General features: G+C 45.0%; 1 protein-coding gene across 5 annotated transcripts in view; it reads left to right on the top strand.

The window, feature by feature from the left end:
* Positions 1–24,663, top strand: part of GTF3C2 (general transcription factor IIIC subunit 2) — a 906,867-nt gene that overhangs the window by 822,396 nt on the left and 59,808 nt on the right. For all 5 annotated transcript variants that reach the window (XM_085613289.1, XM_085613287.1, XM_085613288.1 and 2 more), the window contains one exon: positions 16,193–16,300. In XM_085613289.1, coding sequence (XP_085469415.1) covers positions 16,193–16,300 — 108 coding nt within the window. The remainder of the gene's footprint in view (positions 1–16,192; positions 16,301–24,663) is intronic.

Below are 24,663 nucleotides of genomic sequence, written 5' to 3'. Positions count from 1 at the left end.
CCCACCTCCGGAGTTGGTATTGCTGGGGTATCTATTCTAAGGTGAGGAATTTATAACTAACATGTTTCTTTCAGATGAACAAGTTACTTCCCTTCGGTAATGATATATCTGTAAGAACCATTAGTTAGTTATAGATACTTTACCTCCCCACCCATCCTCCCCGTTCTGCGAACTGATTTCTAGTGTTACGGTTATCCTTTCAGGGCCCTAGTTTTGTGCACCAGTGGTCAGTGTCTTGCATGGCTCTGTGTTTCGGGCGTAGAAAGTTGTGTATAGAACTGACGTCCGCACGCGAGGGCGGAGTCTAAGTAGCTGCCATGACGTCATCCCGGCAACACGACACCAACGACGAACGCGGAGCCGACCGATGCCACCTTCCGACGCGCAGAGGTACTGCTGACGAAAAACTTTCATGATCCAGTCTGACGCCTGGGGCTAATTCTAAGGTGAGGAATCTGTAACTAACTAACCTTTCTTACAGATATTTTGTTACCGAAGGTAAGTAACTTGTTCTTCAATGTCCTCATACGGATAGTATTCATCTGGTGTTTCCTCTTCAGTGTAAGAAGGAAAAGTCTTTGATATTGCATCTGCTGGTGGGAATTTAACTCATGAATAGAATACCTGTGTTCTATATGATTTGTGAGCCTCAATCACGAATATGACTGTCCCACCCTAGCTGAGACTCCATAGTCTGCTAGTAAGGGCAGTTCTAACATTTTCTGAAATGTTAATCTCCCCTTCTAGTTCTTCCTCAACTACCACATGTTGTGCTTGTACAGCGGCATCTTCTTCAGTCATTGTTGAAAAAGTTTAAATGAAACTGAGATGAGGTTTTATGCACAATAGGAACTGTTTTTCCTTCAAGCTTGATAAACCGCGGTGGTGGATAGTTCCCCTTTCACTCCAGACAAATCTGGGGAAATGTGAATAGGGATCTCTGAAAACAGCACAACGGAACTAATCAGATTTGACTGTTAAATAAGTACCAAACCATGTTGGGTGCCATGTCGTGTAGTTTCTATACACCTATATAAGATCTGCACGTTTAGTCAACATTCACTGTAGGATTGGTGTCCAGACTGATTCTGGACACCCCCACCGGGTATGTTAGCCTGTATACCAGCTAGCTCACAGTGCCACTAGAAACCCCTCTTACCAAGGAGAGAATAGCTCCTGGACACTATCGAACATGACAACTCTGATCCCTCAGGGCTGTGGAAACAGTGCAATAGTTTACGCTCAGTCACTTGTGCTCACTTCGTCTCAGAGAGATGCACAAAATAAATGGTGGGGACGTTTTTCAATAAGCATTTATTTAACCAGCGTCAATCTAGTGTAAAATAGGGGTGCTGAAACAACCATTAGACAGTTACAGATTTAAATTATTATAAGCACTAACAGAGTAAAAGGATGGTAGATTTCTACCATCGTGCTAAAACAATGAATATAGGCAAATATATAAAATACATGACATTAATAAATGCGTACTCCTACGATGCGGCCCTAACTAGATGCTCCTAAGTGTACCAAGCATGTATGTCGGTGTAAAGCCAAGAATCCCTCTAGGATAAAGTCAACCCCATTACCTGAAGTGAGAGACTATCGGACCCTGTCTTGGTCTCGAGATTGACACCCCGCAAGGGATGTCAGACCGCTGCGAACTGTAGTGCCTGCGTGCAGGAACCTCAGCGTCTCGTGTTAGTGTGTCAGCATGGAAGTCCTTTTCTCTAACTACTTCAGCAAGACATAGTATATATATACCCAAAGAGGCACCCTTGGGATATACCTTGCTGTGTCATATCGAACAAGGATGATGGAAGGAATGACCCTTGTACATAGTTATTATGCAGGAGATGGTGGTGTCCTGCTGTGATTCCAAGAATCCTCATGTATAATTAAATGAGCCTGGTTTTCACAGAAAACCCCTGGTCATTTAGGCATTACCGTAACTAGGTAAAAGGTCAGTACTAAAACCGTTACGTAGTGTAATGGTAGGGGAGACTATAGGTGAACCTATATGAAACATAACATTATAAAGGAGTGTTACTATGAATACACAGATTGACTTGCATTATGTTAGAAGATGGTGCCCAGATTGACTATTGTAATAGAATGTGTAGTACTCTTGTTAGTTTCTATTTTCATGGTTTGATCACATGTTAAAAACGGATGCGTAATGGCGCTTCTGATGGATACATCTGCCAGTGGATTCCTCACCTTGTGAATATCCCCTGCGCCAGCATTCCACGGAACTTTTCTTCCCCAGCATTCCACGTCGACGTGGGCGACGTCACAATACATCGGCTCCGCACGCGACTCCGTACGACGTCATCGGAGCCATAAGAAGCCCACGTCGGCGTGATGACGTCTGTTCCCTTTTTTCCGCGCCGTCGACGCGCAACGGTTTTTTCCCAGTGCTCTCTAGATACTTTGTAATCTAGTGGTGTATTCTTGTTAAAATCGGAATGTCTTCGACGAGGAAGTCGGGCTTTAAGCCCTGTAGGGAGTGCGGAGGCCTGATGTCCATGACGGATCCGCATCAGAATTGTTTATGGTGTCTCTCTTCTGATCATGATGTGGATGAGTGCGGGTGCTGTAGGAGCATGAATCCTAAAGCACTGAAGGAGAGGAAGACCAAACTCTTCATGAAGAAGATCGGTGAGGAGAAGAGAGGGAGGAAAAAGGAGAAGTCCAGGCGGGAGTCTTCGACTTCGAGGTCGTCGAAGTCGAAGAAGCACCATAAGAAGAGGAAGCATTCTTCTCGGCGTCGGTCCTCGAAGTCTAAGAGGTCGAGGTCGGCTTCGCCTCGTCGTCGTCAGAGCAAGATCTTGTCTCCTTCGCCTTCTCCGGATAAGTCTTCGAAGTCTCCCTCTCCGAAGCGGACTCCGGCTCGTTCCCCGACGCCGTCTCCGGCGCCGTCCAAGGCTTCGACTCCTGGTCGGGTGGAATCTGATGTGGAGCAGGAGCAGGAAGAGTCTGTCCCGGTGCCTGATGACTCCGTGGTTCCGGTGGAGGATTCGGAGGAGCCGACGCCGGTGGCTCCACAGGAGGATACAGGGGCAGTTCCTTATCCCCAATTCCCGGCTCCAGGTACGGATCCTTCGGGATTTCTGAATGCCATGTATGGCATTTTTCAGAGAGCATCCTTCCCATCCGGAGCACCAGCAGGTCCCGTGGGTCCGATGGCGTTTTCTCTGGGAGTGCCGCAGCAATATGCTCAGGCTCCTTTTATGCCTTTTATGCCGATGGCGCCTTCTTGGCAGTTTCCGGCGCCGGTTGGGAATCCGGCTCGACCTCGGATGGATGGTCAATCTTCGGAGCCTTCTTTGACGCCGAGGCCGACTCCATCGACGCCGCATCCGGCGCCGCCGACTCCACCTGTAGCGCCTCCGACGCCGATGCCTTTGGCTCCACCGACGCCGCGTACGACGTCGACGACGCCGGCTCCCCGGAATCGATCGAGGCGTGAAGCTCAAAGGGTTTTGGAGGAGGAAAGATTTCGTGCTGAGGTGGAAGAAGGTGAGGTCGACTCTTCTTCGGACGAGTTTGGAGGTATAGAGGTAGCAAGTGGTTTGGATACCACCCCGGAGTGGGAGCATGCTTCTGCAAGGTCTTCTCCACCACAGGAATTGGCGCCCTACCATGTTGTGATCAAGAAGGCCGCGGAGTTGTTAGATCTGCAGCTGCCCTCTGTGGAATACAAGTCCAATCTGCTCACAGAGGTGTTGCACTCCCCGACGTCGGCTTCTGAGCCTTTGCTACCTTTCAATGAGGCTCTCTTGGAACCAGTATTGGAGGTGTGGAAGAAGCCTCTGTCAGCTCCAGCAGTTTGCAGGCAGGTGGCAAGGAGATACAGGGTTGCGCCAGGAGACCCGGATTTTTTATCCACGCATCCTTCTCCGGAGAGCCTAGTGGTGCAGGCTTCATGTTCTAAACATGCTTCGGGTGCTTTCCCCCAATCTCCTGCTGATAGGGAGTCGAAGAAAGTTGATCAGGCGGCCAAAAAGTCTTTCTCCTCAGGAAGTATGGCGTTGAAGTCATCAAATGCTACGTGCCTGCTGGGGCGTTATGTTCATGCCCTGATGGACTCTATAAAGACTCTGGCCCCTAAGTTACCTGAGGGGGATAAGTCGTCCTTCATGGAGGTTGTGGCGGACACTCAGGCAGCTGCCAGGCAGGTGATCCAGTCTGGGCTGGATACGGCGGACTCTGTGGCGAGAATTATGGGGTCGTCCATTGCCGCAAGGAGACAAGCTTGGCTCCGTTCCTCAGGGTTTTCTGCGGATGTCCAGGCCACGCTGGTGGATCTGCCCTTTGATGGACAAAAGTTGTTTGGGGAGAAGGCAGATTCTGCTCTTCAACGTTTTAAGGACAGTAGGTTAACGGCGAAGTCCTTGGGTCTGCAGGTTCCTGTGAGAGGTTCAACTTTCCGTAAGGTTAGGGGATTCGGAAGGTCATCCTTTCGCTCCTTCCGACAGCCACAACAACAGCAGCAACAACAGCAGCAGAATCCCCTCTATCGCTCCTATAGAGGGAAGCAAAGGGGTCGGAGAGGTTCTGGTCGTAACCCCTCTTCTTCCTCCTCCTCCTCTGCTCCAAATGAGGCTTCAGGGAAGCAGCCCTAGATCCCCCATCCCGGATCATGTAAGACCTGTGGGGGGTCGGGTGTCCTACTTTCTACGGGGTTGGAAATCTGTTACAACCGACCTTTGGGTTTTGAACCTCGTAGAGACTGGGTACGCCCTTCCCTTTCGGGAGTTTCCTCCCCCTTACCCTCCTTGCCAAGGTTATTGCTCGGAGGACCACCTGCTTCTCCTGCAGAAAGAAGTTCTGGCCTTGTTTCAGAAGGGCGCAATAGAGGTGGTTCCGGAGCAGGAAAGGGGTCAGGGATGCTACTCCCGGTATTTCCTGATCCCCAAGAAGGACGGCAGATTGCGTCCGATTCTGGACCTCAGAATCTTGAATTTTTACCTGAAACAGGAGAAGTTCAAGATGCTGACCCTTGCGCAGGTTCTTCAAGCGTTGCAGCAAGGAGACTGGATGGTGTCGCTCGACTTGCAGGACGCGTACTTCCATGTCCCAATCCTGAAGTCGCACAGGAAGTATCTCCGTTTTACGGTTGGGTCGCAACATTATCAGTTTGCGGTCCTCCCGTTTGGTCTTACTACTGCACCTCGAGTCTTCACAAAGGTGATGGCAGTGGTGGCTGCTCATCTCAGGAGGTCGGGGATTCCGGTTTTCCCCTACCTGGACGACTGGCTTCTGAAGGCAGAGTCCCCAGAGATGGTGCAGCGTCATCTGCAGGTGACAACTCAGCTGTTATTCGACTTGGGTTTTTCGATCAATGTGCCCAAGTCTCACCTGGTGCCCTCTCAACGCAACCTGTTTATAGGGGCAGTACTGGACACTACTGTGTGTCGAGCATTCCCTCCTCCTCAAAGGATTCTCGACATTCAGGAGATGGTCCCTTTATTCCACAGTGGAGCGGTTGTTCCAGTTCTGAAGGTCCTTCGCCTGCTCGGTCTGTTCGCTTCCTGCATTCTGTTGGTCAACCATGCACGCTGGCACATGAGGGCGCTCCAGTGGTGTCTCCGCAAGCAGTGGTATCAGCACAACGGGGATCTCGGGGAGTCGATCAAGATCTCCGGAGAAGCTGCAGCGGATCTGTCTTGGTGGAGCGTGGAGGGCAATCTGTCCCAAGGAAAGCCTTTCCATCTACCTCCATCGGTGGCCACAGTGATAACGGATGCCTCCACCCTAGGGTGGGGTGCTCATCTGGGGGATCTGGAGATCAAGGGTCTTTGGTCTCCAGAGGAGAGGTTGTTTCATATCAACCTTCTGGAGTTGCGGGCGATTCGTTTGGCACTCAAGGCCTTTCTCCCTTCCCTTCGCGGTCGGTCAGTTCAAGTCCTGACGGACAACACGACCGCGATGTGGTATATAAACAAACAGGGAGGAGTAGGGTCTCTTTGTCTCTGCAGAGAGGCCCTGCGGCTGTGGTCCTGGGCTCAGGACCATCAGATTTGTCTGATGGCAAATCATCTGGCCGGGGTGCTGAATGTGCGTGCGGACAGTCTCAGTCGGCAGTTCTCCGCCGACCACGAGTGGAGGCTCCATCCGGAGGTGGTTCGTCACGTCTTTCGGACGTGGGGGACTCCTCGGGTGGACCTGTTTGCCACCCGAGAGAACGCGCACTGCCCGTCATTCTGCAGTCTCCAGTTTCCGATGCAGGGGGCGTTGGGGGACGCGTTTCAGTTGAGTTGGGGTTCACGACTCCTTTACGCGTTTCCTCCCATACCCTTGATTCCTCGGGTTCTGAGGAAAATTCGCCAAGACCGGGCCCAAGTCATTTTGGTCGCCCCGGACTGGCCAAGAAGGGTGTGGTACACAGATCTTCTCCACCTCTCCTCGTGCCCTCCGCTCCGTCTCCCTCTGAGGGCAGACCTCCTCTCGCAGTCGGAGGGGCAGGTTCTTCACCCCCACCTCCAGAGCTTACACCTTCATGCCTGGAGATTGAACGGGGCAACCTGAGTTCCTTCTCTCTCCCACCTGATGTGGTGGACGTTATTTTATCGGCCAGGCGACACTCCACCAAGTCCATATACTCCTACAGGTGGTCTAAGTTTGTAAAGTGGTGTGGAGAGAGATCCATTGACCCTTTAAAGGCTCATCTTTCTGATGTGCTTCAGTTTGCTCTTTCCTTGGCTCAGCAGGGCTGTGCTGTGGCCACGGTCAAGGGCTACCTTTCGGCCTTATCGGCATTTCTGTGCCTTCCAGATCAACCTTCGTTATTTAAATCTCCGGTTGTTCTGAGGTTCATCAAGGGCCTTACAAACATGTTTCCTCCTACTCCATTTGTAATGCCTCAGTGGGACCTTAATCTTGTCTTAACCTTTTTAATGGGGTCCCCATTTGAGCCTCTTCATAATTGTCCTTTGAGGCTGTTGTCCTTTAAGGTGGTTTTTCTTGTAGCCATAACCTCGGCAAGGAGGGTAAGTGAGCTTCAAGCTCTTAGTTCCAAACCTCCTTTTCTTACCTTATATGCTGAAAGGATGGTTCTCAGGACCAGGGCTGCTTTCCTGCCAAAAGTTGTTACTCCTTTCCATTTGGGGCAGTCTATTACCCTCCCTGTTTTTTATCCACCCCCTCATCCTTCCAAAGAGGAAGAAAGACTCCATCGCCTTGACCCGAAGAGGGCTATGAGTTTTTATTTGGACAGGACCAAGGACTTTCGTGTTGATGACCAGCTTTTTATTGGCTACGTTGGTCGTTCTAAAGGTAAAGCGGTGCACAAGCGCACGCTGTCAAGATGGATAATACTGACCATCAAGATCTGCTACGCCCTGGCTGGTAAGACTCCTCCTGAGGGTATTCGTGCTCACTCTACTAGAGCTAAGTCTTCAACATCTGCTCTGGCCCGGGGTGTTCCTGTGGCAGATATTTGTAAGGCCGCGACTTGGGCCTCCCTCCATACTTTCGCGAAGCATTATTGCTTGGACTCTGAGATGAGGAGGGAGGGCCACTTCGCGCGCTCTGTCTTGCAGGACTTTCTGGTATAGAAAGGTGGACACCCTCCTCCGGGAGTGGGGACTGCTGTGGGAATCTATTCACAAGGTGAGGAATCCACTGGCAGATGTATCCATCAGAAGAACAAGTTACTTACCTTCGGTAACGATTTTTCTGGTGGATACAGTATCTGCCTGTGGATTCCTCACCAACCCACCCGCCTCCCCGTTGTCCACCTTTTGTATACTATGAAATAGGTCTTGTTTGAAATGCTTATATTTTCTCTTGTACATTTGTAGGTAATGCTTGTTTGATTAGCATTCCTTTGTTTTGTATGCTATGTATATGTATTGGTTTTTCTATATACTGTGTATACTTGGGTTTGTCGTTGGTTCACCTGTTCGCCTCGAAGGCACGGAAAAAATGGGTGGAACTGACGTCATCACGCCGACGTGGGCTTCTTATGGCTCCGATGACGTCGTACGGAGTCGCGTGCGGAGCCGATGTATTGTGACGTCGCCCACGTCGACGTGGAATGCTGGGGAAGAAAAGTTCCGTGGAATGCTGGCGCAGGGGATATTCACAAGGTGAGGAATCCACAGGCAGATACTGTATCCACCAGAAAAATCGTTACCGAAGGTAAGTAACTTGTTCTTCTCTGTCATGACCCTCAGGATTGAAGAGGAATTAATTCCCCAACTTAAAACACGCCACAGGGCGTGTTTGCACACATGCTACCTCACGCCCCGCCCCCTTCCTTCACCATTGTGCAAACGCACCCCCTGGCGAGTTGTAAGTTGGGGAATTAATTCCCCTTCAATACTGAGGGTTCCAGAGGGCCAACTAGCCCACCAGGTACCTCCAGTATGCGCCAGGGAGCTGCGTTGTAGAGGAGTTCAGAGGCCACGCCCCTTTTTACACCTCTCTGCAACGCAGCTCTGTGGCACTTACTGGAGGTACCTAGTGGGCTAGTTGGACCCTAGGGACCCTCAGGATTCAAGGGGACTTAATCTCCCAACTTAAAACGGCCACAGTGCGTGTTTACACAGTGGTGAAGGGAGGGGACGGGGCCTGAGGTGACGTGTGCAAACACACCCTGTGGCGCGTTATAAGTTGGGGAAATAAGTGCCCTTCAATCCTGAGGGCTCCTGGGAGGCAACTAGACCACCAGGTGCTTCCAGTAAGCGCCACTGCATTGCGTTGCAGAGAGGTGGTCCAGGCCGTGCCCCTTTTTACACCTCTCTGCAACGCAGCTCTGTGGCACCTACTGGAGGTACCTAGTGGGCTAGTTGGACCCTAGGGACACTCAGGATTCAAGGGGACTTAATCTCCCAACTTAAAACGGCCACAGGGCGTGTTTACACGGTGGTGAAGAGAGGGGACGGGTCCTGAGGTGACGTGTGCAAACACACCCTGTGGCATGTTTTAAGTTGGGGAAATAATTCCCCTTCAATCCTGGGGGCCAACTAGACCACCAGGTGCTTCCAGTAAGCGCCACTGCGCTGCGTTGCAAAGAGGTGGTCCAGTCCGTGCCCCTTTTACAGCTCTCTGCAATGCAGCTCTGTGGCGCTTACTGGAGATACCTGGTGGGCTAGTTGGACCCAAGGGAGACTCAGGATTCAAGGGGACTTTATCCCCCAAATTAAAACGGCCACAGGGCGTGTTTGCACACGTCACCTCAGGCGCCCCCTCCCTTCACCAGTGTGCAAACACTCCCCGTGGTGCGTTTTAAGAGGTAGTTTTAATCCCCCTGCCCTATTATGTACTAGGGTTTTACAGAGGAGGTCATGCTAATCACAGGGGTACCCCAACGCATAGTGTTCCCTAGTGTATGTAGGTGTTTTCACTGTAGTCGAAGTGTCTTTTAGCATAGCACTGGCTCTAGGCCTGGTTAGTCAGAGTCAGTTATCACCAGTACCCGTCTGAAAAAGTTGTGGGCACAGGATGATTTTGCAACAAGGCCTCTTTCTGCTTCTTTGTTGGTTCTTTCGGCACATGTCTTGCTTCTTCCTGCAATTTTCATCGTCTTTGTGCACTTATGTTGCCTCTTTCTGCATTTCTTTTGCTTCTTTCTGTGTATTTTTTTTTCTTTCTTCACATGTCTTACCTCTGTAGGCATAGTTAGAAACTAGCATTTGAAAAACCTTTGAAATTCACTGAAAAAAACCATAGGTTTCAGGGGCGTTCTAGTTAGTTGGACATTTCACTCGTACAAAACCATTGAAATTCCCCCGTTCTAGTTAGTTCAGCTAACTATAACTCACACCCCCACAATGCACTGCTGATGACGTCACATATTACATCACTCATGACATGGTCAGTGACATCACTCATGACATCTCAAAGGACATCACTGATGACATCATCCATGTGATAATTTCATGCATCTTCTCACACTGTAATATAACTTTTGATACACCCACTCTAAATTACAGACTGCCATTCTCAAAACCATAGACACTCCAAGACCTATAACTACATACCCGCTCACTGATTCTTAAATCTACACACACATCCACTCACTCCCCCGTACAGTCACTCATACTTACGGTCACTCAGTACAGGACTATCATATGCACTCATACACCTATATAGACACACACTGCCACTCATCCATAGACGTACTCACACACCTAGTCAGTCATGCAAATATTTAATCACACTCCCATTTACTCACCTATACAGTTATGCACACACCAGCTCACTTACTCAAACAAATACTAGCACATTCTTATGCTCTTATACAATCACTGATACAAGCACACACTCATCCATACAGCCACTCTCACAATCACACACACTCACTTATAGCCATTTAATTACTCTAACACACATATATACTACCTTACACATATGTAGTTACTCACACATGTACCACTGAGATATACATTCACTCACTAACACACCCATGCAGTCTTATATATATTCACTGAAAAAAACATAGGTTTCACACATGTTATAGTTAGCTGGACATTTCACTCGTAAAAAACCATTGAAATTCCCCCGTTATAGTTAGTTCAGCTAAATATAACTCGCAATCCACTGCTGATGACGTTACATATTAAATCTCTAAGATACTGTTAATAAGTCAGTTATACAATTAATTTTACAAAAAAAAACATCCATTTAGACACTTATTTACCCATTTATTCTTCCATTAACCTTTAGATATACATATATAAAAAATATTTATTTCTCAGAAAGGCACATATTCACTGGATGATGTCATCAGTGATGTTATTTGAGATGTCATCAGTGATGTCATGAGTGATGTCACTGACCATGTCATGAGTGATGTAATATGTGACGTCATCAGCAGTTGATTGCGGTCGCGCGAGTTATATTTAGCTGAACTAACTATAACGGGGGAATTTCAATGGTTTTTTACGAGTGAAATGTCCAGCTAACTATAACATGTGTGAAACCTATGGTTTTTTTCAGTGAATTTGCAAGGTTTTTTAAATGCTAATTTCTAACTATAACGTGTGTGAAACCTATGTTTTTTTTTAGTGAATTTGTAAGGTTTTTTAAACGCTAATTTATGTATGAATTATTATATTTTTTATATATTTATTTTACAATGAACTACCTATGTATATAGTTATAGATTGACTGTATCCTGTAATATGGAATGGCTCGTTTAAAATGTTTTTTTTTTTAAGGGTTTTTCACCGTGCGCGCACCCCGCAATTTTTTGAAAAAAAATAAAATGTTTTTTTCATCCTTCGGGGTCCTTCAGGGACCCCCTGACAAAGGCTAGGGGTCAGGAACTCTCTAACCTGCCCCCTTTTCACGTTCTCCACCTTTCTTTTTCACTGCCACACACAAAATGGCGTCCGACACTTCCTGATTTCAACCGATTCGAATGTTGACTGACATCTAACCACCAATCAGAATTATGCTCGCGCACGGCACCGTGCGCGCACGGTGCGCGCATATAGATATTTATGTACTTTTAACTGCAATTTTCTCAGGAACTACTGAACAGATTGACACCATATATGCAAAAGGCACATCCCGGACCTGAGGACTACCTCTTTGCCAAATTTCAAGTAATTCTGTTCAGCCGTTCGGGCTGTACCTTCGACTGAAGGTCCTATGGGAAAATGCATGGGTAAAACGCGTTTTGGGACCCCCCTTTTTTCTCAGCCCCCGCTTGACGGATCACCCCGAGACTTTCAAGGTAGGAGCTGAGCAGAGTGCCCCATTCCTTTTGAAAATTTCACGAAGATAAGTCAACCGGCGCCAAAGTTATTCAAAATAGAATTTTCAGATTTCCTATGGGAACTCGGTCCTAACTATAACTATCTACTGGCGACCGCAAGTAGATAATATATGATATATCTCAACCAAAAACCCACTCTGCATTCGAGGGCCACACATGTTGTGAAAACGATTTGCAAAGTGCGTGCTGCTAGATGAATACATTGTTAATCCCTTAGTGCGTTAGCATGTTAGTCCACTGCTGCTCACCTTCACAATGTCCAATTTCCACCAACTGGAAGCACAACGTTCCCATCAGTGCTTCAAATTTCTAGCGCCAGGGACCTGCTCTTCCGCAGCTAGAGCAAGCAAGCCTTTCTTTCTGCCAACAAGATGGGAAATCGTTTTCACAACGTGTGTGGCCCTCGAATGCAGAGTGGGTTTTTGGTTGATTTATGATGGTCTGACTCAGATTGGGAGGACCCCACTGCGGAAGAGCAGGTACCTGGCGCTAGAAATTTGAAGCGCCGATGGGAACGTTGTGCTTCCAGTTGGTGGAAATTGGACATTGTGAAGGTGAGCAGCAGTGGACTAACATGCTAACCCACTAAGGGATTAACAGTGTATTCATCTGGCATCACGCACTATGCAATTAACATTGTGGATACTACATTTACAATAATGCAAAGCGAGCTAAAGCCAAGAGGGGCGTGTATTTAAGAAGGCGCAGGTGCGCTTTGAACTATTGCTGCTTCGTGAATTTGCCTACGCCAGTGACCAAGGGCAATGCTGTCCGAAACATGTTTGGAAATGAGGCATGCTGAATAAATAGGCTTGAAAGGACACTGCTAGCAAGCCTTTTTTTCTGTCAACAAGATGGGAAATCGTTTTCACAACGTGTGTGGCCCTCGAATACAGAGTGGGTTTTTGGTTGATATACATACATACATACATACATATATATATATATATATATATATATATATATATATATATATATATATATATATATATATATACACACACATACACACACACACATACATACATACATACATACATACATACATACATACATACATACATACATACATACATACATACATACATATATTCACTGAAAAAACCATAGGTTTCACACATGTTATAGTTAGCGGAAATTTTACTGATAAAAAACCAATGAAATTCCCCCGTTATAGTTAGTGCAGGCAACTATAACTCACGCGACCGCAATCCTCTGCTGATGCTAATACTGTATTTAGACACTTATTTGCCCATGTCTTCTTCCATACATTTTTAGCTATACATATATTACAAATATTTTTTTTTCATAAAGACACATATGTCATCAGCAGAAGATTGCGGTCGCGTGAGTTATAGTTGCCTGCACTAACTATAATGGGGGAATTTCATTGGTTTTTTATCAGTAAAATTTCCGCTAACTATAACATGTGTGAAACCTATGGTTTTTTCAGTGAATTTGCAAGGTTTTTTAAATGCTAATTCCTAACTATAACGTGTGTGAAACCTATGGTTTTTTCAGTGAATTTGCAAGGTTTTTTAAATGCTAAGTTACTTTACGCCATTCGTGGCGTGCGCGCCCACTTAACGCAGTTCGTTCCGTGCGCGCACGGTGCGCTTCGCGCACCGTGCGCGCACAGTGAGCACGCGGTGCGCTTTGCGCACCGCGCGCCCACTTTACGCAGTTAGTGCCGTGCACGCACGGTGGGCACGCGGTGCGATAACAAAGCAAGAAAGCACGTCAACAAATCTGTTTCTGCTTTCCTCCGTGACTATGGTATGGGTGCCATTTACCACAACAACTTGCGTTATGACATGCAAGACATTTATAGAGGAGATGGTGTGCACTTCAATGATGAAGGGAACAGAGTCTTCCTCTTGAACCTTAGACTCTGCATCGGTACTTACTTGTAGGTACCACTAAAAAATCATTTCATAAACACAACGGCTCTTTTTAGAGCCCCCTAATATCTAAACACTTAAATCTGATTTTCATTTTTTTTTTTTTTCTTTTTCTACCGTACGCTTACCGTAAGCTTACCGTACGCGTACCCCGTGATTTTTTTTAAAATCAATAAATGTTTTCTTTGTACTTTACAGTCCTTCTTTGACCCCCTCACAAATGTAAGGGGGTCTGTAACTCTCCTCATTGCCCCCTTTTCTTGTTTTCACTCTTTTTTTTCTGAGTGAAATACACAAAATGGCGGCCGCCGCTTCCTGGTTTCTGCCGATTCGAATGTTTACTAAGATCTAAGAGCCAATCAGAATCGCGCTCGCGCACGCCACCGTACGCTTACGGTAAGCGTACCGTAAGCGTACCGTAAGCGGGCTCAGATATATATATTGATTTAAAGGCTATTTTCTCAGAATCTACTGAACAGATTTACACCAAACCTACAAAAGGCACTTCCTTGACCTAGGGACTACCTCTCTGCCAAATTTCGAGTAATTCTGTTCAGCCGTTCGGGCTGTAGCTCGTTCTAAAGGTCCTATGGAAAAATGCATGGGGAAAACGCGTTTTGGGACCCCCCTTTTATCTCAGCCCCCGCTTGACGGATCCCCCCGAGACTTTCAGGGTAGGAGCGGAGCGTAGCGCCCCACCTATTTTGAGAAATTCGCGAGGATTCTTCGACCGGCGCCAAAGTTATTATATATATATATTTTTTTTTTTTTTTCACTTAAAAAAACCATAGGTTTCACACATGTTATAGTTAGCTGGACATTTCACTCGTAAAAAAACAATGAAATTTTCCCCTTTATAGTTAGTGCAGGCAACTATAACTCACGCGACCGCAATCCTCTGCTGATGACGTCAGATATTACATCACTGTATTTAGACACTTATTTACCCATGTCTTCTTCCATTAATCTTTAGCTATACATATATTACAAATATTTATTTTTCATAAAGACACATGTCATCAGTGATGTAATATCTGACGTCATCAGCAGAGTATTGCGGTCGCGTGAGTTATAGTTGCCTGCACTAACTATAACGGGGGAATTTCATTGGTTTTTTACGAGTGAAATGTCCAGCTAACTATAACATGGGTGAAACCTATGGTTTTTTAAGTGAATTTGCAAGGTTTTTTAAATGCTAATTCGTAACTATAACGTGTGTGAAACCTATGGTTTTTTCAGTGAATTTGTACGGTTTTTTAAATGCTAAGTTATGTATTTTTTTTTTGTTTTTTTGTTTCAGGTTTTTCACCGTGCGCGCACCGAGCAACCACGGTTCGCCGTGCGCGCACCGAGCAACCACGGTTCGCCGTGCGCGCACCTCGCGATTTAAAAAAAAAAAAAAAATGATTTTTAATTCTATTTTTTTAATGATTTTTTTCTGCCGTGCGAGTACGGTAAGCTTACCGTACGCGCACCCCGCGATTTAAAAAAAAATATATAAAATGTATTTTTCATACTTTTGGGTCCTTCTTGGACCCCCTGACAAACGCTAGGGGGTCTGCAACTCTCTTCGTTGCCCCCTTTTCACGTTCTCCACCTTTGTTTATCAGTGTGAGACACACAAAATGGCGGCCGACACTTCCTGATTTGGACCGATTCGAATGTTTACAGTCATGTAACCACCAATCAGAATTAAGCTCGCGCACGGCAGCGTGCGCGTACGGTAAGCTTACCGTACGCGCTCGGAGTGCGCCTATAGATATATATATTGATTTAAATGCTATTTTCTCAGGAAATACGGAACAGATTTACACCAGACCTGCAAAAGGCACATCCCTGACCTGAGGACTACCTCTCTGCCAAATTTCAAGTAATTCTGTTCAGCCGTTCGGGCTGTAGCTTGGACTAAAGGTCCTATGGAAAAATGCATGGGGAAAACGTGTTTTGGGACCCCCCCTTTTTCTCAGCCCCCGCTTGACGAATCCCCCCGAGACTTTCAGGGAAGGAGCGGAGCGCCCCACCTATTTTAAAAATTTCACGAGGATTCGTCAGTCGGCGCCAAAGTTATTCAAAATAGAATGTTGCGGATTTCCTATGGAAACACGATCCTAACTATAACTATCTACTGGCGACCGCCAGTAGATAATATAGATATATATATATATATATGTGTGTGTGTGTGTGTGTGTATATGTTGTTATATATATGTTTCAGATTTTTGCATGATTATTAACTGCAGTGTTTGACATCAATGAAGATTCAAGCAAGAGAATTAGGGCTACAATAAAGTATATCTTTCTTTTTAAAGGTGCCATGTCTACAGTCCTACACGTTAAAAGTGATGGCTATTTACCCCACTCATGCTTTTTATTTGGAGGGGGTGGCATTTAAGGTGTTTTTGTTATATTTATTTTATAGTGCCAAATTAAGCTTTAGCTTTTAAAATGTGTTCCAGCATGTCACCCCGCTCCTAGGCGGCGATATTAAAGTGGTGAAGAATTCTAAGAAGCTACTCGTAATTTAATACTATGACTGTCTTTTCATTTCTCTTTTATAGACAACTTTCAAACAATACCTCAACCGTGAGCCAATGAAACGAATGTGGCACTCTGAATCCAAAGGAGACCTCATCTTTGACCGCATGCTGCTGGAATCCGTTCATAAGGTAGGCATTTTTGATTGCCATATTGGAATTCCAAGGTGCATTAACAGTCACTATAATTGAGTGTGTCAAGTATATTTAAAATAGCTATTCTGAAGATTGATTGACTTATGTTTATCAGCAACATAGTAAAATGCCATGAATTCACTGTAAAGCAGTATGGGGTTGCCTGTTTAAACAGGCATGATTAGCCATTTTCCCACTGTATTATAATTGCTGTAATGGACTTTAATGATGTTTTCAGTTAACCCAAATGGGCATCCCATGCTTTCTGTTGTGCTTGTAATTCAAATGGAGCATTTATCAGAATAATTTTAGGTTAAAGTGGCTTTAAGAGTTTCTGAAGCGTTCCTGGTATGTGAGATGCAGGTAACTTGTTACTAAGTCAAATGGAAGCGCATCTAAACTAGTAGAAATATTTTGGCGATGTGATGTATGCTGAAGGGTATTGAAAACCTGAGGCTCAAAAATCAATTATAGAGATCAGAATCTCCCAGTAACTGAGGTTGAGGGATTTTTGTAGCTAAAGGTTGGTAAGAGCTTCTTAAATTGTTTAGCACTAGACGATGTGTCAGACCTACCAGAGACAGGATGTACCATGCAGAGCTTCAAGTCAAATTACGTTTCAGGGTGCCCCATGATTTTCTTAGCACATAATAGTGCCCAAAATAGTCTGTCCATAGAGATGAAAAAAAGTGGAATATGGGTCTTTGGCCACCCTGTGTTTGTTCCCAGTGCAATTTCTTATGTGAGATTAGACCAGGAACCCTCCCTTACTCCCCCCCTTACTTTTCCCCTTTAAAGCACTGTTACTACACCCTTCCTCTTAAACCACTGTTACTACCCCATCCCCTCACTTATCTCCAGACTTCTCTGAAGGGGGTAAAATGATGGGGCTGTGTTCCGTGAGGGGTTGGCCTCTAGCTCCATGTTGAAAGAAGAGGTTGACTTTCCAAGCCTGTAAAAAAGTAGTGAAATCAATGAGTGCTGAGAGAATAATTGGAACATGTTGGAAATGGCCCTTTTTGCAGGGTTATCCCCAAACTTTTTGCTTCTTCCTCCAATTTTTTCCTGACTTGTTTGTATTGGTTTTAGGACTCTGGGCACTTTACCACTGCTAATCAGTGCTAAAGTGCATATGCTCTCTATTTAAATTGTGCTATGGATTGGTGTTTCCATGATTGGATATTTGATTTACTTGTTAGTCCCTAGTGAAGTGCACTGAGTGTGCCAGGACCTGTGAATCAAATGCTACTCGTGGGCCTGGAGCACAGATTGTGCCACCCACGTGAGTAGCCCGGAAAAGGTACCTCTGACCTGCCATTGCAGAGTCTGCGCGCAGTTTGTAACTGTCATGTCGACTTGGCCCGTGCACACACTGGCCAGTCCCTAAACTTGCCTTTTCTTACATGTCACGCACCCCTACGGTAGGCCCAAAGTACCCCTGTGGGCAGGGTGCAGGGTATGTGAAAGGTAGGACATGCCCTGGTGTGTGTGGCATGTCCTGATAGTGAATTACAGCCCATTTCGTTTTTCACTATTGCAAGGCTAACTGTTCCCCATAGGACAGAATGGGAAGTTTTTTTATAACATCTTGTAAACATAACTGGCCCTGGGAACTAGGTAGGAAAATAAAATTTAGTATGCCTGAACACAGAATCTAACGATGCATCTTTTAATAAAGGTGATTTTTACATTCTGTGTTTGAAAATACCACTTTTAGGAAGTTGGTATTTTCTTGCTCAGTCATCACGTATGCCTCTGCTGGAATGTGGATTGCCTGTCTGGAGTTTGGACGACAGATGGCTAGGAAGCAAGGGTGGCTCCCGATAGTCTAGGTAGGTCAGGAAAGGGCTAAATAGACCTGGGCTACGATGGGGGAAGATGGAGGAGATTTCCTTGCACCTCATGGGCATACGTGCGCTTTATACATTTTTAAATTAAATCAAATCAAAGGGCCTGGTCTGCCTCTGACAATGCCGTCTCCACCCCTTGCCGTGAAATCACACCAGAGAAGGCAGAACTGGTTCTGGCTGGGCACAGACACCCTCTGCCTAGAGGATCGAAGGATTTTTGGATACAAATACTGGGGCCCAGACCCCTGAACTTCAGAACTCTTTTGGATCAAGAAGACTGCCAAGAAGAAGAGCTGGAGAAGCTGTGAGTAGGAACTGCCACTTTGCTGTGTGCTTTGCTGTGTTGGCCTGCAGTGGCTGCTTCTGTCTTGGGCAGTGAAAGGACTGGACTGAACGTTCTGCAATCTAATTTTGTGAGTTTCTCCAAGGGCTTGAGGTAGAGCTTGCCCCCTGTTCAAGAAGTCTCAGGAATAGCAAAGACTTCAAGCTTTTCTGTCCGCAGCACTAGGTACTGTGTGTTTTGTGCTGCAACAGAGGAAAAGAAACTCAACGACGTCTCCGATGCTGCTGCCGACTCTGTATCCTGACCGCGCCGCAGAAGGCACGGCCGCAACACCGCACCGCGACCCGGATCTCACTGATGCCGCCACGGAGCCGCTGCTCGCACCGGGACCTGTGGGCACCGCACCGCCTCGTTTCACGACGAAGCCTGGGCACTGCAGAGAGCGCCGCCGCACCGCGACCCTGGTCTCACCGACGACGCCTGCTGACGCCGTCACCGAGCCGTTGTTCCCACCGCGACCTGTGGGCACCGCACTCCGCACCGCCCAGCTTCACCACGACGCCTTGGCCTCCCCGACGTCGACGCTCCACGCCGAAATCGACGCCGCTGCTTGCTCCATGGTTCGAGGGCCGCTCGTAAAGTTAAATTTTGTTTTATTTTTATTTTTTATTTTTTTTGTTGTGGTCCTCGTTCTGCTAATTATCTTGTTGGCAATACTCCCTTTCCCTTAGTGAAAGCTGGACGGGAAAAGAGTCATTCCACACAAGAAATCTAACTGCTTCCATTCCAACCCTTCTCGAGCATGGCATACAGAAGAAGGGGACCAAGACCGACAGCTATTTATTGGCTTAATCATTGGACCCCATTCCTCTGACACCAATCAACCAAAATATCCCAAACTTTCCTCCGACTTCTTGGATCACATGCCATGTCCTGTTGACTGATATATATATGATGTTGTTTTTACACTCTGAGAAAAGGGGTGGAATTGCTGATTTCCAGGCTCTGCATATCTCTCTTCTTCCCAATAAAATAACATAGAATATTAATCTTGCCACTCTTTTGTTTAAAAAAACAGAATTAACATGGATTCCAAAAAATATTAGTGAGGGGGTTACTTTTATCCGAATTCCAGTTACTTCCGACAGGAATTCACATAAGTCCGACCAGTAATTAGTAATCTCTGGGCAAGTTAAAAACATATGATAATCATCTGCTAGGGGATCTTGACACCTTGAACACATATACTGATTTCCAGTGGTTTTTGTAAGTTTTACTGGGGACCAATATGCTCGATATAGGGTAAAAAGGTGGTTACGTTTTAAAAAAGCAGGTTTAACTATCTCTCGAAGCAATGCAAATGAGGTCATCCAAGTCTTAATTGGATTAATATTAACAATACCATGACTCCAGATTGTTTGAATGTCCTGGTCTATGTCATCTTCCGCTTCAAAGAGAGTTCGATACCAGAGAGCAATTTATTTTTTAATACCACCAGTTTTTATCGCTTGAATTAACCAAAAATCAACCATCTGTTCCACCCAATTTTGCCTATCCCACCAAGCAGAGAGTTGATCAAATTTAAATCTGGTTAATTGTCCCTGAGTGCATGCTTTCAAAGTCTCCCAAGTAACCAGATCCGTTCCTATTCTCAGATCTCCCTATCGTGAAATACCCGCTTGCTTCAATGGTAAACTAAGCCTATCATCTAAGCATACAGGGGTGCCGGGGGAACCCCAAAATGGAGCATGATCCGAATAATATATACACCCAATTCTTCACTGCCTGCAATAAGATCTTCAGTCTAACTTTTTTTTATTTATTTAGGGTCCCCGAACTTAAAAAGGAATTGCCCATGTTCCTCGCCTAGATCACTAAGCATTGCCCCATATAAGTAACCTAATGCAGAATCATCTGGTCTGTTTAACAACATCCTAAAGTTCTTAAAGTGGAAGACATGTAAATATAACCATAAATCCGGAAGAGCCAATCCCCCCTTCTCCTGCTGTCTCCTTAACCTCTTCCAAGATATACGAGAACCCTTTGAGGCCCAAATAAAACTACCAATCTTTCCCTGTAATTTTCCAATTTCGCCTTTATCAAATGGAAGAGGTATCGTATTAAAGAGAAAGGTAACCTTTGGAAGTACGATCATTTTAATCAAGTTGACCCTACCATATAAATTGAGAGGGAGATTTGCCCATCTGATTAGTAATTTCCCTACTTCCAGGCTAATCCTCCTCCAATTAACCCTAGGGACATCTAGTAACTTCTGGGTAATTGTGATGCCAAGATATCTCATTTGGTTTTTTGCCCCAGAGGTCGGAGAAGGTTGGTTCCACTCCATAATTTCAGTTTAATCTCTATTTACGCTATATCCCGAAACCTTCCCGAATAATTCTGCCTTAGTCATCAGACTAGGCATAGCCTCCTTAGGATTAATAGTATACAAGATAAGGTCATCTGCATATAAAGCTAGTTTAACCTCCAAATCTTTGTCTAAAATGAAAAATAGAAATATCTTGTCTGATTAGGGCTGCAAAATGTTCAATATAGATATTAAATAAAAGGGGGGGACAACGGGCATCCCTGTCTGGTTCCTCGCATTATATTAAACCAATCCGTTAACTCCCCATTTACTAAAACTAGCTCTAGGTGCACTATATAATAGCTCGACAGCTTTTATTAAATTCTTGGGAAAACCGAAAGTTCTCAGAGTCACCCAAAGATAAGGCCAGTGGACCTGATCAAACACCTTAACGGCGTCGACTGCCACTGCTGTCACAGGGAGATTTAAAGATTCAGCCAGATCAATTACGCTGAACATTGCAAAAGTCAATTCATTGAGTCGCCTTTCAGGAACAAAGCCCCTCTGATCCTTATGAACTACACTCTTAATTATCTTTGCAATCCTAGCTGCCGATATCCCTGTGAACGCTTTATAATCTGCGTTCAGCAAGGATATGGGCCTATAGGACTCTGCAAGCAACGGATCCTTATTTGGTTTTAAAATTAAAACAATCGTTGCCTCAGCCAAAGATCCTCTCCTTCCCTCAAGATAGCATTTAAAAGCTTTTTAAGCATAGGTATTATACTAACCTCGAGGGAAGAGTAGATTTCTATTGGGAGGCCATCTGGCCCGGCGGCCTTCTCTCTTGCCATCCGTCTCATTTGTATCCTAATCTCCTCTTCGCTTATCTCTAAAGCAAGGCAGTCTTTTTGATGTACACTCAATAAAGGGAGTTCAAGATTTTCTAAAAATTGCTCTATATTTACCAACCCTGGAGTAATATTGTCTTTATATAGCTTGGCCATATAAGTACGTATTTCAGCCCCTATTTGTATATTAGTGTCAACTATTTGACCAGTTGCACACTCTTTTAAGCTACTTATTTGATTTTGGGCTTTATCAGTTTTAGCTTTCCAGGCAAGAAGCCTGCCACTCTTGTCACCATATGAATAATTCTGGAGTTTACTGACCCTCCATCTATCTAATAGGATTTTATCCAGCAGACCCCGATATTGTTGAAGGTATTCTACCTCTTTAGTGATAAAAGGAAATTTACTAGGAAATTCTACTGAGGCCCTTTGGAGTTCCAACTCCTTCATTTGAATATTTTCCAGAAGATTATTCTCTCGCAGCCTAGAACTACGATTTTTACCCAACGTAATAGAAGTGCCTAGGGCTCTCAAAAAGGTCTTAAAGGCATCCCAAATTACCTGAATTTTAGCCGAGTCATTATTATCTTTAAAGAAAATCAGAGCCTCCTAACGCATCTTAGATTGAACATCTTCATCTAATAAGATTGTCCGATCAAGGGTCCATCTTATTATGGTCTTCTTTTCCAGAATTTTCAAAGAAAGACGAACCGAAGAATGGTCTGAGAGAGTGGCAGGAAAATGTTTAACCTTTTCAACTCCCTCGAGTAAGGATCGATCTATTAAAAAGTAATCGATGAGGGAGTGGTGTCCGTATTTCTTACTAAAAAAGGTATATCCTTTCTTTTCCCCCATCTTTAGTCTCCAAACATCTACTGAATTTAATTCCTGTATCATGGTTTTGAGTATAGCCGTTGATTTTAAGGGAGTGACATACTTTACTTTAGATGTTCTATCCAAGTCAGGTCTTTGAACTAAGTTAAAATCACCGCCAATTATCACTGGACTATTAATTGACACCAGGGCGGCCTCCAATTTAATTAACGCATCTGCGTTATCCTGGTTAGGACCATAGTAACTGACACACACTAATGCCTCATTTTGTATCTTGATATTAACCAATATCCACCTCCCAGTTGTGTCCGTATGATGACTTTCCAATTTGATACCACACCCTGATCTTATAATGACGGCTACTCCTTTTGTGCTCCCTCTCTGATTGGAGGAGACAACATCCTGGACCCAGGCCCATCTTTTAAACATAGTTAAACCTTCTGTATTTTCTAAATGAGTCTCCTGTAAGAGGATGACATTTGCCTCAGATTTCTTAAGAGATTCCATTATTCGGGCCAATTTTCTTGTAGATCTCACCCCATTCACATTCCATGAGGTGGGATGTACCAAGTTTTTACTCCTATATTAGATATGAAACCCCCCTCGCTCCTACTCTAAAATATATACAATTCATTGACTCGACTTTAATGAGAAAGACCAAAATTAACAAATATTTAATCCAAAGAATAAAGCTAATATATGGCAGAAAGAGGACACCATTTTTTTTCCCCAACTGCTCCCATCACCCTGTGAACCCTCCCCCTGGGGAACCCCCCTACCTATCTCTTAGGGCACGAACGCCTTCGAGAGACCCCTGTGCTAGCAAGATGAACCCAGATACCCCAAACCACTTAACTCTGCATAATCCTAAAACATAAATTGTGTTGTACAAGACATTTACACTAAATATTTGCAGAGGAGTGCAGAAATATAACATGAATCCTGATCTAAGGTCTATTCTGCTCTATTCTGATCCTCTCATCTGTTCTAATAGGGCATCTACTTCTTCCAGCTCTCGGATATTGTACAATTTATTCTGCCACATAATCCTCAACATGGCAGGGAATTTCATTTGCACTTGCGCACCCTTAGCACGAAGATCATTAATTTTTTAGCCTAAAAGCCACTGCCGCTCAGCTGTTCTTTTACCCATGTCAGAACGTATTGTGTATGTGAAATCTCCGTAAGTCAAAAAGCGTTCTTTTAATGCACGGGATAGAACAAACTCCTTAGTAGAATAAGTGAGAAAATAAATATCTTTCTCGGGGCTTTCCTACCAGTTTGCAGTCTATATGGATCTCTATGGACTCAATGGAGTTCTTTTGCCCAGTCTATATCCATTCTATCCGGGAACAAGTCCCCCAACAACTTACAAACAAAACCCTTTATATCTGCCCCTTCCGCGTTTTCGTTAATTCCTATAAGGCGAATGTTTTTTCGTCTGGCCTGAAGCTCAAGTCTTTCCAAATCCTGCTGGAGTACCTTATTCCCTTGTTTGAGCCTTTCAATTTCGCTGACATTTGTGGCAGTGGCCTCACCTAAAATTTTTACCTCCTCTTCCAAATTCTCCGTTCGTTTCACTAAACCGTCTATCTTCTGTTCAAGAATTTCCCCTTTATTTTGGATATCCTCTTGATTACTTTCAGATGTCTCAAATTTGGTTAAGATCTCCTGCCTCAGAGTATTTATCAAACCTACCAACTGATCCGCTGAGGCCATTGTAGAAGTTTCTTCCCGAACAAGATTCCTCGACTCCAAACTCATACCATCATTCGAAATTTCTCTATTTAAGCCATTCGTATCAGTTGTATCATTGTTTTCCGACCTCCTATCATTCTGGAGTACCTCGGGTAGATTTTCACGAGCCTCTGCCAGTGGAGAATATCGATTCTCCAACCTCAGTGGTATGCTCTGTGGTAGAGAAGATACCATTCTCTCCGCTAAGTTTTGTGGGCTCTCCCTTTCTCCCAACGGTTGACTGAGAACCTGCAACCTGCTCCATTATTTTAAAATAAGACCTAAGGGAAGGAGGTGGTTTAGGTACAGACCGAACCTCTTTTAACCTTCAATTTTTAACTTTAACTTTTTTCAAATTTTTCTTGACATGAGTTTTAGGAGTAACCACTAAAGAGCGTTTATCGACTCTGTCTTCCCCTGTCTTCTTCCTTATAGGAGCAGATCTAAGCAAATATCTATTCCTTGCTGGGAGAAAACTCCCCTCTTTAATATTGCTG

This window comes from Triturus cristatus, chromosome 6 (genome assembly GCF_964204655.1).
Source record: "Triturus cristatus chromosome 6, aTriCri1.1, whole genome shotgun sequence".
In the NCBI taxonomy this organism is placed as follows: Eukaryota; Metazoa; Chordata; class Amphibia; order Caudata; family Salamandridae; genus Triturus; species Triturus cristatus.
The sequence above is the reverse complement of the archived record's forward strand: the minus strand, read 5'-3'. Positions and strand labels throughout refer to the sequence as shown.